Below are 23120 nucleotides of genomic sequence, written 5' to 3'. Positions count from 1 at the left end.
TGTTGTGTACCCAAAGTCATTTCTCTCAATATCCTCTTCATTGTCCCGATGCAGTTCTTACTGCGTTTGGCTAATGTCTGTTTTCCAGAACAAGAGTGCATTTTTCATGATGTCCTGTTTTCCATTGCATGCCTTTACCACGGAGCCATTGGTGGGTGCCACAGATCATGTGGTTTAATCATTGGGAAACTACTGTTTGCCCGGTGTCAATTCTGGATCAAACAGTGTCATCCACAGTTTTGAGACTAGAGGTATACAAAATACCATCCTATATAAAGAGACACTATGTATGTCCTAGACATCCTTAGCAAATTTGTTTGGGACAAACAATTTTTACTGTGCACTATGGGCGTGAAAGCTCAGTACACTTCCATAGAACAGTCTGGCACGGTCCACAATAGACAACTAATTTAAGGACAAGTCAGCATCTTTGTATTATAAATGGATATGCTGAAATAATTCTTAGCTTTCACTCTACAAAATAAAATGTTCTTTGTTTAACAATGTCAAGCATAGACAAATCAAGGGTTTGGCCATGGGAGCGAGATATGCACCCGTTCTTACCAACCTTTTCATGGGTGTCTATGAAGCTGCGCATTTTTCAACCCATCGTGACTTTATGGACAAAATTCACGTTCGGATTAGATTAAAAAAAATATCTTCTTTATCTGGAAGGGTACTGAAGATGAGCTAATGAATTTAAATCATTATTTGAACAAGAACACATTTTATATAGAACTGACATTAGAAAAAAGTGATTGTCACATCACCTTCCTAGACCTGGATATTGAGATAGCAGAGGATAGAATTGTAACCGTACCTTCAGGAAACAGACTGAGGTTAACAGGGTACTACACTCATCTAGTTGTCACAAGAAATCAGTACTAATCAACATACCTAAAGGGGAACTGATAAGGCTAAGAAGAAATTGCAGCTTAGACACCAGGAAGAAGCACAGATTGTACACAAAGATTTACAGAGAGAGGGTATACCACAAAATGTACAAGGAAAGCAAGAAAACAAGTTGGCAAGCTCAACAGGTCCACACTACTCAGTCCTAAACAAAGAAAGGACGCAAACTGACAACAAAACACTATCACTTAGAAATGTTATTGCACAGGAAGCACACGTGGCCCACATTTGATATGACCAACAAAGAAGCACTAATTCATTTAGCAGCAAGGTTAGCAATAGATTAATTTGTACTATGCTATACTTGAAAATTGGCTCTATGCTTCAACTCACACACGCTACTTGTTTTTCCATTCTCATTCACAGTTTAGATTCTTCTAAATATATTGTATTTTTTTCGTTTATGAAATTGCATACAAATATATGTCTAAACCCGCAGGACTATACTAACACACACACACACACACACACACACACACACACACACACACACACACACACACACACACACACACACACACACACACACACACACACACACACACACACACACACACACACACACACACACACACACACACACACACACACACACACACACACACACACACACACACACACACACACACACACACACACACTTCCCAGTGCAACAGGCAGACAAGTTTGATTGCACCAGGTGACTAATGCTGTATCTAGTATTCTGGTAATGGCAAGGAATTTGTTAACTAGCCTAGAGGAAGGCAAAGGATGGATGAAACAATAGGTAGGTGAGCGCCAAAAGGCTGCTGTTGGCTTAAAAGGTTGTGTGCAACTTAGGATCTGATTTATTCAAATCACATACTTGTAATTCTTTTAACAACTGAATATGAAGTAATATTAAAAGAATATACACACAATTAAACCATTATTGGTTAGACATACAAGATTGTGTACCTTTTAATAAAAAAAATAATAGGAACCGAGCGCACAATTGTGGGGTGATACTTTTTTTATATGTTTGTTTTTAGTTTCGTTACCCTTCATTTTTCAAACCTGTTCTTCACCATCTCCTCCCGCTACAAAAACACACCAGGTAGTTCGGGTTTAAGTGACAGGGAATCTCGATTTAAAGAGGTTATGAACATTTCTGGGTCACTAGTAAGCAAACTTGCAACGCGATGCAAGTAGCAGAAAAATAAAGCGCCTCTGGGACGCTGCCAGTTTTAGTGGTACCATCACAGCTCATCATACCTCCGATTCCTTCCACCAGACAGAGCAGAGTAGAGTAGAGCGGTGCATACGACGCATTATGCGGCCTTATGTCATCACTGAACCACTGATAACTGTTACAACAGCCTATGGGAGTAGCTTCGCATCCCACCAGAAAAGAGTCAATCATTCCCATGTTTGTGGGAATAACCCCCTGCGTTCCAACATATCAGAGCGATTGCTCACAATGTTAGTGTTCCACTAAACCCTCCTCAATAGGCGCTAAGCAAGTATTTTGTGTTTGCCCCATAAACAGCAGCAGAACTATGCAATTTTGCTTCATGCTTACTGGGGTATACTGCACCGAGCCCGGCCAAACCTACCCCGATGTTTGCACAACTTGAACAGTGCAAATGCACTTGCACAAACTAAGCGTTACGTAGCAGCATTTTATCACTGGCCGTTAATACAAGATGTCCCTGCAAGGGATCAAAATTGCTTGATCCCAGTGCAATGTATGTGCTCTGGTCCTTTGACCTACAATTTTGACAAAAGCATGCCACACTTGAAAGATAAAATATGAAACAATAAAGGCGGCCCTGAAGGGACATTTGCAGTTCTCTTGTACTCACCTCTGTGATTAGTCGCCCCCGCGTCTTGCTCCTTTCCCTGTATTGGGCTCTCTTTTGCTTCTGCTGTAGCACCCGCTCCCTGGTGGTCCTGTACTCCAGTGCAAACTCGCTGATCACTTTGCAGAACCTTGTGACTTTCATATCCCGCACAGCGTTTGATGGATAGCCCATGTAGAGTAAAAACGAGCGAAATCTGGGAGAAAATGGAGTAACTGGTCAATGCAATAATCTCTGCATTAGGACTAAGAGCTACATTCATCAAAAGGTGCTGCTTCATGCATTATGTAAAGGGGTTTTTCAAGGCTTCAAACATGCCACCAAACAGGTCAAATGTTCAGGGACCATTTTACATGAGGGTGACTGGAAAATATTACATGCTAAGAAAATTAGATCTTGTTCCTTTTGAAGAGACCTAATTGAATGCCTGAGACTGTTTCATGCCCTCTCTGCCCTAGCAACCACCTACATTAGGGGGTCTCCAACCTTGGGCTCTCCAGATATTTTAGACTACAACTCCTATGATTGCTCACCATTGACTGTGCCAACTAGAGCCGATGGGGGCTGCAGTGCAGAACATCTGGAGAACCAAAGGATGTAGTCCCCTGACCTACGCCAAGGGAGGCTCTCCACCTACAATGAGCTCAGATTTATTTTCCTTTTCAATAAGGCTATAATAGTCAATTTAACCTGAATACATATGTTTATAAGTGAAAGGAGAAACACATTACTAGACTCTACAACCCATAAACATCCAAAGCCTCGTTAAGAACCGGTCACTCAAAATCCACTGGCTGGACCCTTGTAAATTCTTCCCCAAGTTGCATAAACATAGATAACCTGACCTATTGATCATTTCTGAAGCCAAATTCATCACAGTTTCCTTGGAACAGCATTAGGCCTATAGGATAGCCTATTGGTTTAAACCCTTGCTGCTGAGATCTGTCTGTAACCTGCTGGTCAGAGGTTTGAATACCTGATGTCCCTTCCCAGCGTTTCATCATACCCAGGTCGATGGAAGAATTAGCAAAGAGTGGCCTCCGAGTCACATTCACTATGAGGAGGCAAACTGCTGCATCACACACACAATATCTAAAGAAGTGACTGCAAAGGTTGCAAAGACGACTAAATGAATCCAAAACACAACTGCCTTCCCTAGCAAACTATGAAATATAGGACAACTCCAAACTAACACTGTGCTTGGCCCCGTGGACATTTGTGTGTAATACACGACAATCTCCCATAAGCACAGTGTTACAGTCTGCCAGAGGTTTTTACAGTTAAAGTGGCCAAAATGCAAATTCATGATACAAGGTTCACAAAATTGGGTGTTCACTGTCACATTCAAGTTAATTTCAAGGGAAGGCACTTTCTGCAGGGACACGCAAGGGGGGCATACTTTGCAAACATGGTCAGGGTCATTATGGAGAAGGATTCTGTGAAAACACAAACCACTGGCCTAGCGCTATAATAAACCATTTTTTGTGCAGATCCCAGCAACTTAACAAGGCGGGTCCTGTGAGTCCCTCTGCCAGACATTAGTCCTGCTTATGAGAGACTTACCCAGAGTCTTTAGCTCACTATCTTTCACAGAGAAGAAATATCGCAAACATATCAGTCTTTGTCCTGCCCTGGGGCAGTCCAGCACCGAAATGCTAGGCAATTCTCCTCTGAACAAACAGTAACCCCAGACACATGTTTCAGTCTGGTTGGACCTCATCAGTAGGGTGGAGCTGTGCCTCTCTAAGAATAGTGAGCAAGGGGTCCAAGTCTGGATTCCCCTAGTAACTTACGGTGAGACCCAAAGTTACTTAAATATGCAAATTAACAAGGTGGGTCCTGGGAGTCCCTCTGCCAAACATTAGTCCTGGTTACGAGAGACTTACCCAGAGTCTTTAGCTCACTATCTTTCACAGAGACTTACAGTCATCCATAAACAACATTTACAAGACGTTGTAAGGCGAGCCAACTTCCCTAACACACGGTTTTACCTGAAGTAGGATGGAGACTTAAGAAATGTGCGTTTTATCTTAGGGAAAGGGTCCGCCACGCCGACAGGAATGCATCAGCAACATCATTAACAACATAAAACTAGATGTTGCAGGTTCTAGATCAAATGTTCGAATCAAAATGGTCGAACGAATGACAAAAGGGTCGAGTCAACATTTTTTTTGGGGGGGGTCCCCCTCCAAACCCCTGTTTTTGGTGCAAAAATAACTTTTTTTACTATTTGAAAACCAAAAAAAAAAACGGTTTTCGGTCATTTTGACTCAACCCTTTGGTCATTCGACCATTTTGGTGTCGAACCTTTGACCGGACACCGATGTTGCAACAAAAAGTAGTGACCTGCATGCATGCTAATAGTTATAGGTTTATTTTGTGGCATGGCCCTCCCATCCCCAGGTAAAGCCTTGTGAGTGAAGGCACTGCTATTTAAAGACAGGTGAACCCTCATACAGTAATGGTCCGTTATAGAGTTTCATAAAGGACATTTATGTCATATACAATGGACTCAACGCTAGGTGAACACAGGAAGTATTCTGTGAAGAGGAGGGAGTTACTATACGAGAAATACATGCTTTCAACTTCCTCCAGAAGGGTTGGCTTTCAGGGGCTTTCAGGGGTAGGAGAAATTGATTGGACAGGGAAGCAGAAACCACCAGAGCAGGCTCCACGAACGATGGCACTCAGAGTTGGAGAGTAATGTGGACACCTGTGTAGGGGAAATGGTGAGTCCTTGGCTCTGTAGGTCAAAAGAAGTCAAAGATAGGATCCTAAACTTAGTCCTGGGTGTGCATCCAATAACCACTGCAAGGTCTGCAAGGCAGAAGTCATGCATGCCTCACATTCCCAATCTCAAAAGTCATCTAGCTCCATTCTTTTGAGGACATTACATTCACACAATGTCAGCTGCTGTTAGGGAGATTTACCATGTTATGCTTCATCCACTCTCGTAGCGAGACCCCCAGCACTTTTTGCTTGATTTATGGACCTTTTTCTTTCAAACTTGAATGAGTGGAGCCTTTTTCCACTCATTCATTCCTGTGGGCTCTGTCTTTTGGAACTCTATTCTTTTCTACCTATGCTATGGAGTCTGTCTGCTCCATAGCTCTTAAAGCCATCTGTGATGTATTACTGCATCACACAGCTCCTTATGGGCAGTGTTGCTGAAGACCATTAGGGTCCCCTTTTAAGATTATTTTTCTATATCCTCGAGTAACTACAGTTACTAAGGATCGAGAGATATGCTGCATCTCGCCCAAAACTGAGAGCTTGGCACACACCACCTTCAGTGGAGTGCCAAAGGGATACGTACTATTCCCCCTTCTCTCTACTCTTGTGACGTTTTAGTCACATAGACAATCTCCTAGTTATGGCTGGTGGCAGTGGATGTGTTCTAGCAACTATTGTGCATTTTTATACTGCAGGCTATGTCCATAGACCCGGTAGTGCACAATAGGGGCACCCAAGTACCAACTTCTGGCCTCCCTTCTTTTTTCGCCATTACTAGCATGGTTGTTCTTTGTTATCCCTTCTTCTACCGTTCTGAGAGTGGGAGGTGGTTATCACCAGCAAAATCATTGGTGTGATTGTACAATAATGAGCATAACATTATATTTATGTATAGTCCTTCCTGCCCATACTTTCCCTCGCCCGCTTTTAAGTGCTGTAATGACAGTGTTATTACTCAGTTTAATGGACTCAATTTTATCGATTTCATTGGGAAGAAGGGCAGAGTTGCCCAAGCTGGTTTTTAGAACTGTACACAAAGTTACCCAAAAAGGGAAAACGTGCTTTAAATAGTGACAATTGAAAGACATTTGGTTTTAAAAGTTCCATTACATTCTGACGGGATTAAAACAAAACAAGATCAACTAGAAACCCAGGACTGGTGGAGAGGGGTCAGGACACAAGCTATTGGAAGACAGGAAGGGGCCCAACAACCGGATAGTAGGATCAGCATTTTGGAAGGATTTAACCAAAGATTGTGATGCACTTCTTAATGGGCATTGAACACTGATCCATTCAAGCTGTACAGACATGTGCAGATGCAGAGGCAACTGTATTGTTAGCATAGTGCAGGAAATGGTATGATAGAATGGGGTAAAGTACCAACAGGAGATTGATATTGGACATAATTGGTGAGGGGAAGTCTTCTGAGGAATACGACAGGTGACCAGGCTGAGCCCGGATTCACAGAGGGGCAGAAACGTATGAGAATCTATCACTCGTAAAGGATTGAAACCAGGCAAGCTCTTGCTCACAACCTAATCAGGAGGGAATGTTAGGCAGTGTAAATGGCCTCACAAGGTCTCGTCAGAAAAAAGGTCACTGCCCAAACTGTGTAAAAGCCAGGTTTCTGGTCCAATAATGGAACTAAAATGGACTCATTTACTTACTGGATCAAAGGAGGTTGGGGAAGACCCTAGAACAGGGGTCTGCAACCTGTGGCTCTCCAGATGTTTTGGGATTACAACTCCTATGATCCCTCCCCATTGTCGATGCTGGGTAGGCCTGATGTGAATTGTAGTCCACAACATCTGCAGCGCGAAACGTTATAGACCTCGCCCCTATAAGATTGATTGCAATGAAAGGATGAACCCAGGAGATAATGGATATTTCCAGATGCTTTGTTGGAAAGGTTGGGTATTCATGAATAAAGTCCAACAAATCCAAATAGCACTTTACCAGGGTGAAAACCAGGTTTTAAATGACTTTGGGAGGAATTCACAAAACAGCGTGAGTATTCAGATTGGATTGGTTTCAGATTGAGAGCAATATCTTTGAAAGCTCACAAACAACAATATCCAACAGATGGCTTTAAGCATTTAAAGAGAGACGTTCAGACATTGTACATGGTAAATGTATCCACTAGCGGAGGACAGAGGGATGTGGGGCTACATGGTACAGTTTGCGATGATGCAGAGGTACGGTTATATCTTCACAAGCATGCGGGCAGAGTGTCATAGCTCCTGCGAGGGAGCAGTGTTAGAGGACTGTGGGATCAGCATCAGCAAAAACATTTGCATGGTTCAGTGTTGTCCCAGGAGGGTAAAAGGCTGGTGTGAGGGACTCAACACACAGGAGACCATGTGCAATGACAAAGTAGTGATACCCACCCTGATATCAACTCCTAGGACTCCCAATTGATGACTCAAAAGCCAAGTCAACATCGCAATAGGCATCTGTTCTGCAGGGTTCTAAAAACTGGGGAAACAGCGATCGCATCTGACCTAGTGGGTAGAGTGCCAGTTGTCAACCACGAACCTATAAAACATGCAATGTCCACCCATTGTGCCAAAAGAAACAATATTGGTTTTATCAGGTCAATACCTGGCTTATGAGCGAAAATTAAGCAGTCCCTAATGTAAAAGCGCTTTACCAGTCAGGGTAGTGACGCTGGCAGGCGTCACTTTATTTACGAGTCAGAGAATGCCAAGGTCTTTTAGAAAATTAGAAAATCTTGTGGCTGCCGGATTAAAAGGACAGAATTGCAATGGATTTTTCGGCACTTTGAACATTTTATAGGGTCATTATGTTGAAAATTGGCATTTGCATGAAAGTCAGAGAATATCAACAGCTCAGTGAAACAGGATGCACAAAAGAGGTAGCACAGGTATCCAAGGTGACTTCTTAAAGGTATACCCACCAGCTGCATCTTTGGGAAACCTATTGGCTACTTTTCCAAGACAACCACCTTATTTGAACTGACCCAGACTATGGTGTTAGATGTCAAATCTTTTACACAGTTCTATGACATTTAGCGCTTCCTCTGTTGCCACCCGCTTGGCTCAGTCTTGCACTTGTCAAGCACTTGTCCTCTGTACTCGTCCCAATGTTGCTATTGTTGGCTCTGGTCTACAAGAAGCTGCTGTACCGTGCACACGATCAGGCTGTTCACGGCACGACCTTTACTCCTTTTCCTATGCTCTCCCTTCTTCACCTTATCCTTTCCTTATGCAATGTGAAATTACTTGCTGCACTTCATAAAACAATAAATTAAGGAGGGATTGATTGGAACATATAGTGTGTGAGGGACAGGGCACGTTAATTTCTCTTTCCCATTAATGGCTTTGTGCCAATAAGGGAACACTAACAAACTGCATGTGCAGCTGATTCCATATAACAACATCACTTTACCGCCAAAATTGCCACCCTGCTCACCCAGCCGAGCGGTGCCATAAGCACCGATCCTTGCAGACAAAGTCAATCGTGCTATGATTCTACAAAAATGTCCTGCTGAACTGTATGCAATGATCAAGATGCAAACGTAGTATTGGTTGGGCCCAGTTGGCAATTGTGTCTCCATCCCCGTTACCATGGCAGAGAACAGTCACCACGATCAAGGTGCATGGTTTAAACACCCACCGAAATAAAACCATAATGGTCTGCAAATTAGCCATTCCAAAATGGCCGACCCAATTCAGCTACATGACCCACACTATTTACCCTCAATGCATGGCCCGCCCCCAACCACCCACGATTGGGTAGCCTTACCCAAAATATGGAATGAGCCTGGGAGCCGGCAGGCGATGCCGGACCCCTACGAAGGCCCACTATTAAGGGCCACAATGACCTCCTCTGTCTGGCCCCATCAGGCCTTGAAAGTCCACCACACCAGCAATACCCTCAATTAAGTTATGGCTTTGCCAGTTTGCTGAGTCCAAAATGTACTCCGTCTAGATCACTGTACCTGCCCTGCCAGCTAACCACACCCCACCTCCCCCATCAACATTCCTGCCACCCTGCTCATTCACCTATGCTTCTCCTCCACCCAGACCTCTAAGCCCTTGGCAAAGACGCCCCAAAAAAAAAAGCTGCACACGCCCCCCTAATGCTGACCGCCCCATGTATCGGCATCACCAGGCTTCGCAACTGACTGCACAGACTTCTGGTGCATATTCCCATGCCAACCACAGCAACAGATTGCAAATGGCTGCAAAACCTCCTCCCACACGACCTGCGCCCACAACTTCATGGCACTATGCCCACTGCACACATAATCTGTCCCTCTCTCTTCGCAGAAACCCACCACTCACCAAACCTGCATCCAATACCACCTCACTAGATGCTCCTATACCCACTCCACCAAAGTCAGCACCTATCGGCGGACTTAACCTCCCGCAACAACGCAACACCATTGCTCACTACAACCTACCAAGGAAAAGACCCCGTCTGCCTCTTTCGCCAGGAGCTCGAAACTCACCCGTGCTTCCTATGCAGACCTCATTGCCTAAATCACCTTGTAAGGCCAGATCCACCACAGCGCAAGCCAAGCCCACCCCACTAGAACCACTCTTCTTCCTGAAGACCCCATATTGGATTCACACTCCACTAGAGGAGCATTAATCAATGCTAGATCTGTGACAGCACATTTACTGGACATTGCCGACCTGATTCTGCCAATAAGAGACTTGCTAGCCATTTTGGAATTGTGGCTTCATGCAGTTTCAGGCCCAGCGCTCTCCTTGGAGCTTCCCCAAAAATACTCCATCTTTCGTGAAGACAGAACAGATGGGAGAGGGGGTGGAGTAGCTATCATAGCCAAGGACTCCCTAACCATCAGAGACTCTAATACCCATACCATACCTGGCTTTTCGACCTGCCTTAAGTCCCACACAGCGCCTCTGTCTTACTCTCTCTGACCTGCTGACTGTTTACGTGTACTTAATGTCCTGTTCATATCATGTAATGTGATTCCTCTGTAAATTCATGCATCGTGACTCCTGTAACTTATCATTTCTGTAACCTTACAAATTGCGCCCTGATGCCCCCGGCCTGCGGGTTGCGCGTTATAAATAAAATAAATACAAATACAAATACAATCTGGAGAAATGCTAACTAACTTATCCTCTCACACACAGCCACAGCAACTATTCACCTGATCTACCGCCTCTGGCCCTCCAGCCTTCTACTCTCATTCAAAGATGACATCTCATCGATCCTCTGCGCTAATTCCAAACCCACTTCTAAAATCATAATCCTTGGAGACCTAAATTTAGGCTACAACGACATCACCGACTCAAACGCCCTCTCCCTAGCCAATACCTTGGACACCGCTGGATTCACACAACGCATCACAAATTCTACCCATAATAAAGGCTGAATCCTAAATTGGCTCGCTGACCTAAGCTGCAGCATCACTATTCTTTCCAATGTATCCTGCCCCTGGTCAGATCACAATATTATCACCTTCCAGATAGCTATACCCCAGACACAGCACACAAAAGCCCTCTCCGCTGCCCACAATACAAACAAGAAACTCAGGAAACATTACCAATGCAAGCATTCTGCCCTTTTTTTTAAACCTTTCCGAGAGCAAGTCACACATCAGGGACCCTACACCATCTTAGTTGACAGATACAACAAAACATTGACCACTGCCTTTGACACGGTTGCCCTGCTGACCAATCGAAAAGCCAAAACCACTGGCCACGTCAACACATGGTTCACCCCAAATCTGAAAATTCTCTGCACCGCGAAATGCAAAGCTGAAACCTCATGGAGAAATCACCCTAATCAACTAAACAAAACCCAATTTACATCCACAAAAAGAGCTTACAAACACGTTAACCTCCAAGCAAAAAAGTACAACATATAACACCAGAATTGCAAAAGCAAACTCTAGCACCAAGGAGCTCTTCATCATATTGCGTGAACTAGAATCCTTAGCCCCACCCATCACCAACTGTACCAAAGAAACAGCCTTGTGCACAAACATACAACATGCCTTAGTGAGCAAGATTTCTATGCTTCAAGTGAAAATCCAGCAAAAGAAAAACATACTGCCTGCTCCCAACAACCTTCTTACCATGAAACCCCAAGCCAACAAGCCCAATGTCCCTCTACTCCAGTTAAAAACTGTCTCAGAAAGCTATGTCATAATAATAAAAGGTCTCAAACCGTCCAGATGTCTTGGAGACATCTGCCCTGCTCCAGTCATCAAAGACTGCACAGAAGCTCCAGCACCATTAACTTCCAACCTCATCAATGTCTCCTTCTCCTCAGGCATTGTGCCAGCCAACCTAAAAGCTGCCTGGTTTCTACTGCTCCTGAAAAAGCCCACACTAGACCCTGATTTCCGACTACCTACAGCCCCATCACTACGGTACCATTCCTACTGAAAATATTGGATAGAGCAGCCTATCTGCATATCCAATACCAGCTGGAACCCATCAACATCCTAGGCCTGCGTCAATTTGGTTTTAGACCAGGCCACGGGATGGAAGCAGCCCTACTTGACTTAAACATTTTTTTAAAAAATCAACTTGATGAATCCAAAGATGCCGGCAAACGTGCCCTCCTATTGCTTGATCTTTCAGCCACCTTTGATTTGGTGGATCAGCAAATACTATGCCAGCACCTCTACTCTTCAGCCCACTTCTCTCCCAAAGTCACCATTTGGATCTCCTATGTTTTATCGAACAGAACAATGAGAGTCTTCTCTACTACTGCCTGAGCCTTCCCTACCACTGTCACCTGCGGTGGCCCCCAAGATTCCTGCGTGTCACACACACTGTAGAATATCTTCACAAAGCCACTATTCAACCTACTAAATACCCAGGGAATCTTCTACACCAACTACGCCGATGACACGTAGCTCCTCCTACCCATCAACGGAGACTATGCCACCAATTAACTCATTGAAACAAGTATACCAAACTATCCAAGAATGGATGGCCACACACATGCTTTGCCTCAATGACGACAAAATGGAGCCGCTTCTTGTCAGATCACTACCCCTCTTAAACAGACTCGACCCAGCATACAAATCCTTTGATATTGATGGCATCACTATCCAAGTAGCCAGCAGCGTCATAACCCTTGAGGTATATCTAGACTTTACCCTGTCACTATCCAGGCAAATCGATGCCATCGCCCCCTCAGCAGCTTCCATTACAAAACGTATCTGTGCTTGTCAACCGTTCATCTCCTCAGAAAGCTGCCTCACTATTGCAAGGGCACGGATAGGAAACAGGCTGCACTACTGCAATGCCCTTTTCACAGGCACTTCAGCAGGCAACATCAACAAGCTACAAATCATACAGAATAACACTCTAAGGGCTGCTCTGAATATTGCTGAAAAAGAACACATCTCGCCAGCCAGAAGAAACGTACACTGGCTTCCTATCAAAGAGCGCATCCGCTTCAAAACCCTGGCTATGACTCACAAATGTATCTCAAACTCTGCCCTACGATACCTCACATCCAAATTCACAAAAACCTCAAACACCAGACCATCCGCTCGACCTACATGAATTACCTCAACACCCCAAGATTCCGCCTCCAAAGAACTGAGGCAGTCAGCTTCCCGGTTATCACTGCCAAGAGCTTGAAAGATCTCCCACCATCCTTGAGACTTGAACACTCTTATTGGGCAGTCCGAAAGCAGCTCAAAAATCTTTTCTCCCAAGATTTATAGAGATGATTGACACTTTCCTCTTTCTCAAAAGCGTTTCCTGCTCATACCCCCAAAAGACTGTATCCTGCACCAGCTAAGATCTGTTAATGATTGTTTTCATGTCAAACTGAGTTCTTGATTGTATCAAGCGCCTTGATGCCCCTCGGGCCTAGCGTGCTATATAAATGTCAAAATAAATAAACACATTTCCCTTCACTTGCATGGCCTTCTAGAAGTATGTGACATGTTGTGTGCTCTCTGGTCAATCAAGGGTGCACGTTAACTACAGTAAGCCATGCTATGAGGCAATTCAAAATGGCCTGTATCTCGGTTTATCCTAGGTTACTGCACTAGAAGTGGCAGAGAGGACCAGCGAAGGGTCAACAGGAAAGAAATGGGCTGGTGGCAGCACATCCATCAGACCTAGAGATCATGTGTTGCAATCTACACATGCATTTGGTACTAAATAAAAGTTCACCAGGAGACCAAGGTGGCTCTTTCTTGAAAAAAAAGCAACACATTTATTAATCAACATGCATAATTACAGAAACATACCTGTTTAGAATTCTCCGATGGACAATTTTGAGAATAACTATTTTGTCTGTACAATTCTTTAAAAAGTCTGTCATTTTAGTTTTGAGGCCAGGCTTGTTTTCGTGCTTTGCCATCACTTTCAGGCTCTCCCAGGACGCCCTGCACTTCTTCTCCAGCAGCATCAGATTGTTAGCCAATTCATCAAACTCGATCTGAACGAGAGAAACACAAATTAAAACATGCCATGGCTGGTGCTTCCCACAATACAGACCAGAAACAAGTTATTGACATAGTCTAGCACGCAGGAGAAAGACAATGACAGAAGGTAAAACCATGGATTCCCAGGCAGTTCAAAGAGTGACTCCCAGACTGGTATCCTATAGTGTTGTGAACACTTCTTATTTATTTATCTTTACATTCGTATCGCGCACTAAACCTATGGGCATCAAGGTGCTGTTGCAGAGCAAAGGTTACAAGTTGGTGTTGCTGTAAAAGTTTACATGGTGGTAAGTCACGTGTCATGTGCTCTATGGGAAGAGCCAGGTTTTCAGTCATTTACGGAAGGTCCAGTAGGATTGTTCAGCTCTCAATGTAGGGGGCAGTGCATTCCATAGTTTCACTGGGAAGCTGGAGCCGCCAGCTCTGGCCAGTCTGAATTTAGGCAGGATGAGCCTGTCGGCATAGATGGTTCTGGCCGGTCTTGTTGATTGAGCTCTTGCGCTCTTGCGAATTTCTGTTCTGTTCTCTTCTGTTAGAGAGGCATCTGTGGGTGATTGACAAAGATCTTGAATGTGATTCGTTCTTGTATAGGGAGCCAGTGGGCACTTCCTTCTAGCAGTGGTGATATGTTTGCATTTGGGAATGCTTAGAGACGATCGGAGAGCATTGTTCTGGATCAATTGCAACTTTTGGTTATTGCGCTTGGTGGTGCCAGTGAAGAAGACATTAACGTAATGAAAACTAGAGCCCATGACGGCACGGGTAATGAAGCGGCAGCTGTCAGCAGACAGGAAGGGTCTGCAGGCATTGATGAGTTTGATGGTGTGGGCAGCAGAAGAGGACATAGCATTGACTTTGCATACAAGAGAGAGGGAGGCATCTAGCTAGACTCCCAAGATTTTTACTGACAGGGAGACAGGAAAGATGATTCAGTCAATGTGAAGGAGGCGTTGAGGTTAAGCAACATGGGCAAGCCGACGAGAGTCTTGAAGGTAGAGAGGGGAAGAAGGATCTAGGTATCATCAGTGCAGTTGGTGTAGTAAATGTCAATTGAGTCTAGGAGGTCAAAAAGTGGCTTTGTGAAAATGTATTAGAGTGTTGGAGAGACCACGAGCCTTGGGGAACGGTGCAGGAGATAAGTGCAGGGGGGGCTTGCATTTTTCAAAAAGACTCCAATTGCTCTGTCCTTCAGGATGGATGCGATCCAACTAGGTAATTCTGGTGAGAAGTTGGCAGCAGAAGTCAGGCGTTGACAGAGTATCTTCTGTTCCACTAAATCGAATGCTGCCGAGAAGTCAAGGAGTAGCAGGAGAGCGGATTTCCCTGCATCCTTGATTTTGTCTAGCTGGTTTTTCAAATGAAGCAGGACTGATTGCGTACCATGCCCAGGGCGGAACCCAGGTTGGTTGCTGGCCAGGATGCGGTTGGACTCAAGGTATTGCTGGATTCGGAGGTAGGCTGCCCTATCCAGGATCTTCACGAGGTAGGGGACTGTTGTAATGAATCGGTAGTTAGGAGTGGTTGGGTCCAGTGAAGGTTTCTTTAGCGGCTGAAGTACCCAGGCTTCCTTAAGGCTAGAAGGGACCCGGCAGGAGGAAAAGGAGGAGTTAATGAATGTTGTGATTAACGGGACCAGGGCTTTCGCACAGTCCTTATTAATGGTGGCTGGGCATGCATCTCCTTTACCTCTGGACGGTTTCAAGCCTTTTAGTATGGAGCAGAACTCTGAAGCAGAAAGGCAGGACGTCTCGCAAGGCAGTTGGGGTATGAATGGTGTGGACTGTTGTTGCTTCTGGTGACTTGCTTCTGTTGGATTTGTACGTGTAGCATGGCAGTTTTGTCCATGAGGCCTTTTTGGATTTTAGTCTATCAGGGCTCATCTTTGGAGATGTTGAGTGTAGAGGAGGAGTGAGATTCAAGTTCTCTAAGAATGGTAAAAATGTCTTGTGTATTAGATTTCGCATTGGCAATTCTCGTGTTGTAGGTGGCAGATTTTGCTTCTAGAATGGCTAGCTTGTATGTTTTGGTGACAGTGGCGAAAATGGATTTATGAGGGGCACAAGGTTTCTCCATTTGGGCTCAGCCTCATTTTCTTAATGCAGAGAGCCAGGAGGTCAGGCGTGAACCACAAATTGAGGTGAGTGGTTGGTTTGGTTTTGCAAGGGGCACAATGGTTTCATCTGCGTGCAGCATTGGAGTATAAATGGGAAGCATGTCTGGGTTAGGGAGCGGCAAATGGTTGAAGCATGTCAAGCATGGGCAAGATGCAGTCTTTGGTAAGTTCGCGCGAACTGCGTGTGCATCAGGGGAACTGCGAGAGGATGGGCTGTTGAGCAAGACTGAATATGACATGCTGGTCAGTTCAGTGGCTGGGGAGGTTGGAGAGGACTGAGACCTGGCAGTTGAGGTTGGCTAGCCAGTCCAGGGTGTGACCATTTCGGTAGCTGGGTGCTGCGATGCACTGTTTGAAGCCTAGGGTGTTAGCTACAGAGAGAGCACTGATGTAGTCGGGGGGCATTGAGACCTAAGTTGAGGTCACCAAGGAGGATCATATTTGAAGTAGGCTTCATATTAGTATTCAGCAAGTGTAGAATATTCTCCTCAAATGAATGAAGAGGGCCTTGTAGGCGATACAGGACATGCATGGTAAAAGTGTCAGTGTGGTATAGGGGAAGTTTAATGGAGAGTAGGTCGCAGTTTTCTAGCAGCGCAGTGTGTCTAATAGAGAGGGTGTCTCTCACTATCAGAGCGACCCCCCGCCTCTGGTATCAGGTCTGTCACAGCAGAAGATGGTGTAATCTGGGTGAATGCAGATGGACAAGGTGGGACCGGAGGTGGAGTGGGGCTAAGTTTCAGAAATGTCTAGCATGTCTAGATTATTGGCCGTAATGAGGTGGTATATTTCAAGGGGTGGGCTTAAACTAAAGAGATCTGGCGTTAAATAGAGCACAGATCAGTGGGGGTATTGATATGTTGGGCAAGGAGATAATAGTAGGGCTGCTTGGTGTGAGGCATGTGGTGACATTGGCAGGGTAAGGCTGTGAGGAAGACAGGTGAGCTTGCTGGCTCGAGGTGGTCATTTTAGTATGTGGTGAGCAGGATGTCGCATTGGTACTGTGGTTAGAGAGTCAGAGGGCAAGAGACAGGTAAGGGTGCATATTCTGTTGTCGAGCTACCTGTGGCTAGGGCAAGAGACGACTGGGGTGATGTACCCTTAGTGATGCCTGGTGTGAGAAACCTGAAGGTGTCTCACCCGCTAGTCCATGGGGATCAGTCATCCAGGTGGCCAAGACTCGGCCATCACTTTTGGATCCAGTTCCTGGGGGTGGACCAGTGCGGGAGGATTACCTGGATGAGGGGTCTTTGGGGAGTGGAAGTGAGACACCGGAGGGCGACATGTGGTTTCCCCTTCCCTGGAACACCTTTACCTCATCCTACCAGGTAGGAAACTTAGGAACGCAAGCCCCCCCCATATTATCCAACACAAACACTTCGCACAGACAGCTCACTGTGAGAGAAAATGGACTAACAGCCGACAATAGTCATGTAGGGCCAGGCAATTACTGACCATTATACACACCTGACTTTCACGGATAAAGGGTGGAGCATGAAAGCACACTCTGAGCAAGGCAAAGCACATGAGGAAGCAGCAGTTACAAGATGGCCATTTAATACAAGGTGAAAGACTGCAAGACCAAAGAGGAGGGAAGTGCCCTCGACCTTTTCACTGAAAGACCACAGCTTTCATGAGCCTTTGAGAAATGGAAACGTAAATCAAAGCTGAAGAATCCTGCATGAAGTGTTGGAGGTACCAGGGGCTCTCCCGCGTCGATAGTCAAGGTGGGTAGAATCGTTTGCCTCCTGGGTACTGTCCTTGGCTCCTACAACAAAGCAGCACCAGTGAAGTCAGCACAGCCGATGAGTTGGGGAGACAGATACCAGACCGGTCTGTGTGGAAACCAAGGTTGCAAGCGGCAATATTGTATAAAGAAGATTGAAGAGAACTATGTATGAAGCATATGTGGCAAGTGATGCAAATATAACTAAAACAGCAGATGAGTAAATTAACTTTGAAGCTAAGATACGATACCATAGACCGAGTGGTCCGGCGCCACCTGGGTAATCATTTGAAAGTCTCTTTTGAGTACCCAACTGAAAGGTGACGAACAAAAAGTAAAGGAATTGTGAAATCGAAGTGGTCCTGCAACAGGTCAAGCCAAGCCCTGTGCACATCAGAAAGTCTTCGATACCTGATGTAAAATTGACATTGGTCCGAGCCTGGCTAAGGGAGACTAATTGTGTTAAAGGGATCTGAGCCCGGCTGAGGGGGATCGGTGGTGAATAGTGAACCAGCTAAAGTGAACATTTGTGAAAATCTAAAGAGTAAAATAATGTGTTTATTTGGTCGCATCAGGCCCTCTGAATAAAGAGAGACTGAGAAGCAGAGAGACTTGAGCAAAGAAGGTCCTGGTGCTAATGATTGATCAGTTTCCTTGTGCTAAAGAAGCCAGAAGCTGTGCTACGCTAGAGTGAACCGCCTTGTCCCGTGCTGAAAACATGGGGAAGGGAGGCCAACGGCCTGAACGTCCTGACATATTTTTGATCCCTTGCAAGAGTCTAGACGATACAATGGCTTTTTATTGGGTCTAACAGCAACTGCTTTGGTCATCTATACAGAGAATGGTAAAACCTCAACAGTTCACACAATTTGCCTAATCTTCCAATCCCAAAAGCAAAAAGTTAAATTAACATTTCTGATTAAAACCCCTCAATATCGAACAAGGCGCTCGACAAGGCAGTCCACTTTCTACTGGATTACTTGCTTTCTGCACAGAGCCTCTTGTCACAATGTTACATATAAAGGATTCTTAACAGAATGGAATTAAGACTAAAGTAGGCCTTTTGACCACACAGGGCCATGGACTCCTTTGGCAACACTGTAACTATCCCAAATCAACATAAAAAGACACAGAGGATTGAAAAAACGCCTGGAGGCAATGACAACAGGGTGCCGAGTGGTGCTGGGGCAGCAGAGTGCTAGAGAACAGTCTGCATCGCCGCTGAAGCCTACAGGGGTTGTGTTGGGCCCTCACGCGTGTGCGATCCAATCAGACCTCAGTAGCCATATATAATGGCTTTTCAAGAAATGGCTACAATCCTGTACCTAGCAAGTTAGTAGATGTTTCCTACCAAGATATGTGGTGCTCCTTTAGATGAGGAAATACATTTTTTATTTCTTTATGGAGCATAATTTAAAAGCAGGGCAACAGTAAGATGGGTTTTATTTCCAGTATAATATATACATATTGCCTGCTGAATTTCTAAGGACAACTGGACGGGGTACCTGGGTAAAACTAGGGCTGGAAACAACCCAGTTATTAGGAGAGACGTCAACCAGCTTTGTAGACTTAAGAACCGAGTCAGAGATGGCCAGCACCTAATTCCAGAAAGGGTAGAAATGCTACCAATGTTGGCAAGTGGTAAACTGTACAGGTTTAGACAACCCTCAATTAAAGAAGCACCATATACGACAAGACCAGAAGGTTGTTCCACAAATCAAGTTAACCACTGAAGGACTGCCAGCAGTAGTTTTTTGCTAGCAGGAGAAATCATGGAGATGAAGAAAGCATGGAAAAATAGGGTTTCTGGCAGTGGTATTTTTACCACAGCAATAATTACTACAAACAGTAATCCAGCAGTATGGGCAGAGTGTGGGAGTACCACATTTACCACACCCTATCTTTAACATTGCAATACTGTATTTTACCCCTGACAGCGGTACTTGCAGAAAGTCCCTTGAATGTGTACGTGGACTACTCCATACAAAAGTTGATAGCATCAGATGGTATAAGACCAACAGTGAGGTTATTTCATGGCAACAATAGTAACCAGCATGAGGTACATGCATTGTATCAAGGATTGCCCTTTTTGCCATCTGTGGCACAGACCTCACCGCCCTCCACAAGTGTTGTCCAAAATGAAAGCTATAGCCAGAGGAATTGCTGGGAGAGCAGTCTATAAATCTCGATTGGGAAGCCTGGTTGTGATACTGAAACTGAGGGAGTGTTGCCTAACCCATCACAGTGCCATACTCATCTGAACACAACTGTATGGGGTAACCTGGGAGTTGTTACTTAAAGAAGTGTTATCATGCATCTTTTTAAAAAAAGAAAACATTGCACAATCATTGCTGGCACCTAAGCGATGTCATAGGTGGCACAAACATTATGCCAACTCCCAGCGATGGTTCAAGGGCTTTTATTGAAATTGTAATGGGCCCTAGGGCCATCTCACTCTCTCACATCTTGTTTAGCACCTCCTCCCTAACCCAGGCATCCCTGACCCCAAGTCAGTAGATACTGAAGGTTCCCCCCCTCCTGTCTAAATATGCCGTATAGAGATATATGAGGACCTAAAGGCGAAGTGCCTTCTCTAATTAGATTCCCTCAAGGACTTCCTTTCTGTCCCTACTCCATCCAGTTGTTAGTGCCCTGTAGGGATATGGAATTGTGCCCAACAGACACCCTGTTGGATTCAGTCCATGCTCATTATTTCCACTCCTTTTCCTGACTGCTCGTTGCACTCCTCCAACTCCATCCACCACTCTTCTCTAGTCTCACTCCTTCTAGGCCTCTTCGCCACCCATTGATGTTACTCCACCCTCTTCAACACTACTAATCTCTCTTTCACAATACTACCCCTTCTACATAATGCTACTACCTCCTTCCACCTGCTACCCAGTTACCCTCCTTTCACCCAGTTACATTCACTTCACTGTCACTCCTTACACTAAGTTAGCAAACCACAATTTTTACACTAGCACATGCACTCACAATGCAGTAGCACTTTAACTCTCTAACAAATAACTCACCTTCTCCAGAAATCACCTCCACAATTCGCTACTCCTTCTGGTCTTAGTCCACCGCCTCCACCTCCTCTGACTTCAGCCAAACAACCCACTCCCCATTGCCTCCCATGCCTCCCTTTATGCTCCACTTCCTCCTGTCATTGGTTCACTCCCCGTGTCCAATCTATCCCTGACCTTTCCTTCTGAGGTGTGATAAGATCAGTAGAATTGGGACACTTATCGCTAGGAGCGGAAAGGTGGCTGCTGCGTGTCCAGGCCTTTACCAATGTTTGGAGAGAGGTTGGCACTGTTCTCTGGTGCTAGTGGATCTGTGCCGATGGTGGTTTCAGTGACTCTACAAAAACAAAGTCTGGCGGGCATTACGTTTAGGTTTCATGTTGAGACAAATGTGGACTGTATAACAGCATGCTGGCACAAGTGGAGGATAGGAATCGGGACCCTCTCAACTTCCACTATCCTCAGGGGAAGGCAATGCTCAGGATTGCTGCCTAGTAGGCCTCCCACTCCTGCTGAGAGGGGGTTGCCATCCCCTCTTGTCCAAGGCCAAAGAGAAGCAATCAGAGGGGCTGGGGGACCCCTGGAGGTGGTAATACAGAGGATTAGCAGGGCTCCCCAAGTCTCCCCTCGGGTGCCCAGTAATGTACCTTCCAGTCACCTCCTACAAGATAATGTCCCTAGCCTAGCCCATAAGAAAATTAAAGTCATTTGTGTATTGGCCTTGTCACAGAGAATAGCAATAGACAGTAGATCCTCAAATCAACTCCTGTGGCAGCCATTTTAGGATGAATATATGCCCCTCTGCAGCAGATGTTACAAAGTATCATGCACGTCCTGATGATTGGAAGTCACCCCCAGCTAGAGACAGGCGTAGATAGAAATGTCCTTTTCATCTATATCTTCTACTGTGTGGAGCAGTGATACATTGTGGCCCTGCTTTTACTTTCAGACCGGATAAAGTATTGGCTGAAACATTGTCAGGCCTCTAGTCAGCATCTATTCTTATTATTTTTATAACATTTATAACATTTGCTGTAGCGTGGCAAAGATTCACTGAACAATGACTCCCCTCAAGAGACATTTCAGACCTCATTTTCGAGGATTTAATACATGTTTACTGCTCTCGCCCAAGGCACCACTGAGTAGTACCTTAATAAATTCGAGCAAATCAATCAGGAGGAGTCCTTGTGGTAATCTATAGAAAGTCATGTGACAGGCAACAAAACCAATAATAAAATGCATCAAAACAGATTGTGCAAGTTTTGATTATGGTGGTTAATACTTCGGGGCAATAAGACAACATTTAATATATTTGATGAAATTAATGATATTCATCCAAATTCTGTCACGGAATTCCAATTGGTGAGTTGTAATAGGGAGGGCAAACGGAAGGACACCAATCACGTAAATGATTTGCTCTGCTGAGTGATTAATGTCACTCAATCAGATTGTGCGGTGCAACATCATAGTGCCAATGGGGATACACAATGGTTGCTTGGCCGCACAATCTCACACGACTCCACATAGAGTACAGAATGGTAGAAAGTGCAAGAAATCACAGACAAGTCTCAGTTTGCAATGGGAAGTTTATCAGCCCCCTCCATGCAAGATCCAGGTAAGCAGCATCATAGGGTAGATGAGCTTACAGTGCTATGTCATAAAGGTTTCTGATCAATGCATCCATCCATTCATCCATTGAACCATTCATTCCTGTGTAAAGTATGCAGTGTCTTACTTTGGATGAACGTGTAATGGAAGCAATCTCCGAATAGAGGTCGGTGGTATCCGGGAAATTATCAACAACGATGTTGCACATGTGGTGCAGCAGAGACTGCCTGTGGACTGTGTCCTTCACCTCCGACACCTTCTCGAGGTAATTTAGCTCGAATCCATTTGCCTAGGAAGAAAAATGGAAAACCTTTACACATGAGCACCATCTTTTCCAAGCTTCTTATTGGGTAAGCCATACTTCTTAAAATATAGCTTAAGTGTTCTGTAGACTAGCCTCCTACGTGGGCCATGCAAGTAGAATGGATCTCCTCTTTGTGAGTTCAAGTCTTTTTTCATGGTAAATGTTGGACATGAAACAAACAATGATTCTATGAGAGTATACACAGTTCTATCCGCTCGGTAAGGAAGTTCCTCACATTGTCTGCGGGCTCTAGACCCTGGCCCTTCTCTGCGGAAAGGCACTGGAGTGTTTGACCCTCCAATGGCTACATGGTCCACTCACCCTAACCCACTTCTAGAGATGTCAGACACAGTCGAGGACAGCACCCTGGTAACAGGGTGGAGTTTAAAGTCACTAGGGCAGGAGAGGGGTGGGCTGTAAAGTCTTGCCCCAGAAAGTTTTTTTGAACCCTTAGGG

The 23120-nt window shown here is 45.0% G+C and overlaps 1 protein-coding gene across 3 annotated transcripts in view; it reads right to left on the bottom strand.

Moving 5' to 3' along the window:
* LOC138447928 (FH1/FH2 domain-containing protein 1-like) overlaps positions 1-23120 on the bottom strand; it is a 546688-nt gene that overhangs the window by 22227 nt on the left and 501341 nt on the right. For all 3 annotated transcript variants that reach the window (XM_069604454.1, XM_069604457.1, XM_069604458.1), the window contains 3 exons: positions 22488-22649; positions 13690-13880; positions 2736-2928 (listed from right to left, as the gene is read on the bottom strand). In XM_069604454.1, the coding sequence (XP_069460555.1) occupies positions 2736-2928; positions 13690-13880; positions 22488-22649 (546 nt within the window). The remainder of the gene's footprint in view (positions 1-2735; positions 2929-13689; positions 13881-22487; positions 22650-23120) is intronic.

The sequence above is a fragment of the Ambystoma mexicanum genome, chromosome 1p, assembly GCF_040938575.1.
Source record: "Ambystoma mexicanum isolate Mex_15411 chromosome 1p, UKY_AmexF1_1, whole genome shotgun sequence".
Taxonomy (NCBI): Eukaryota; Metazoa; Chordata; class Amphibia; order Caudata; family Ambystomatidae; genus Ambystoma; species Ambystoma mexicanum.
The sequence above is the reverse complement of the archived record's forward strand: the minus strand, read 5'-3'. Positions and strand labels throughout refer to the sequence as shown.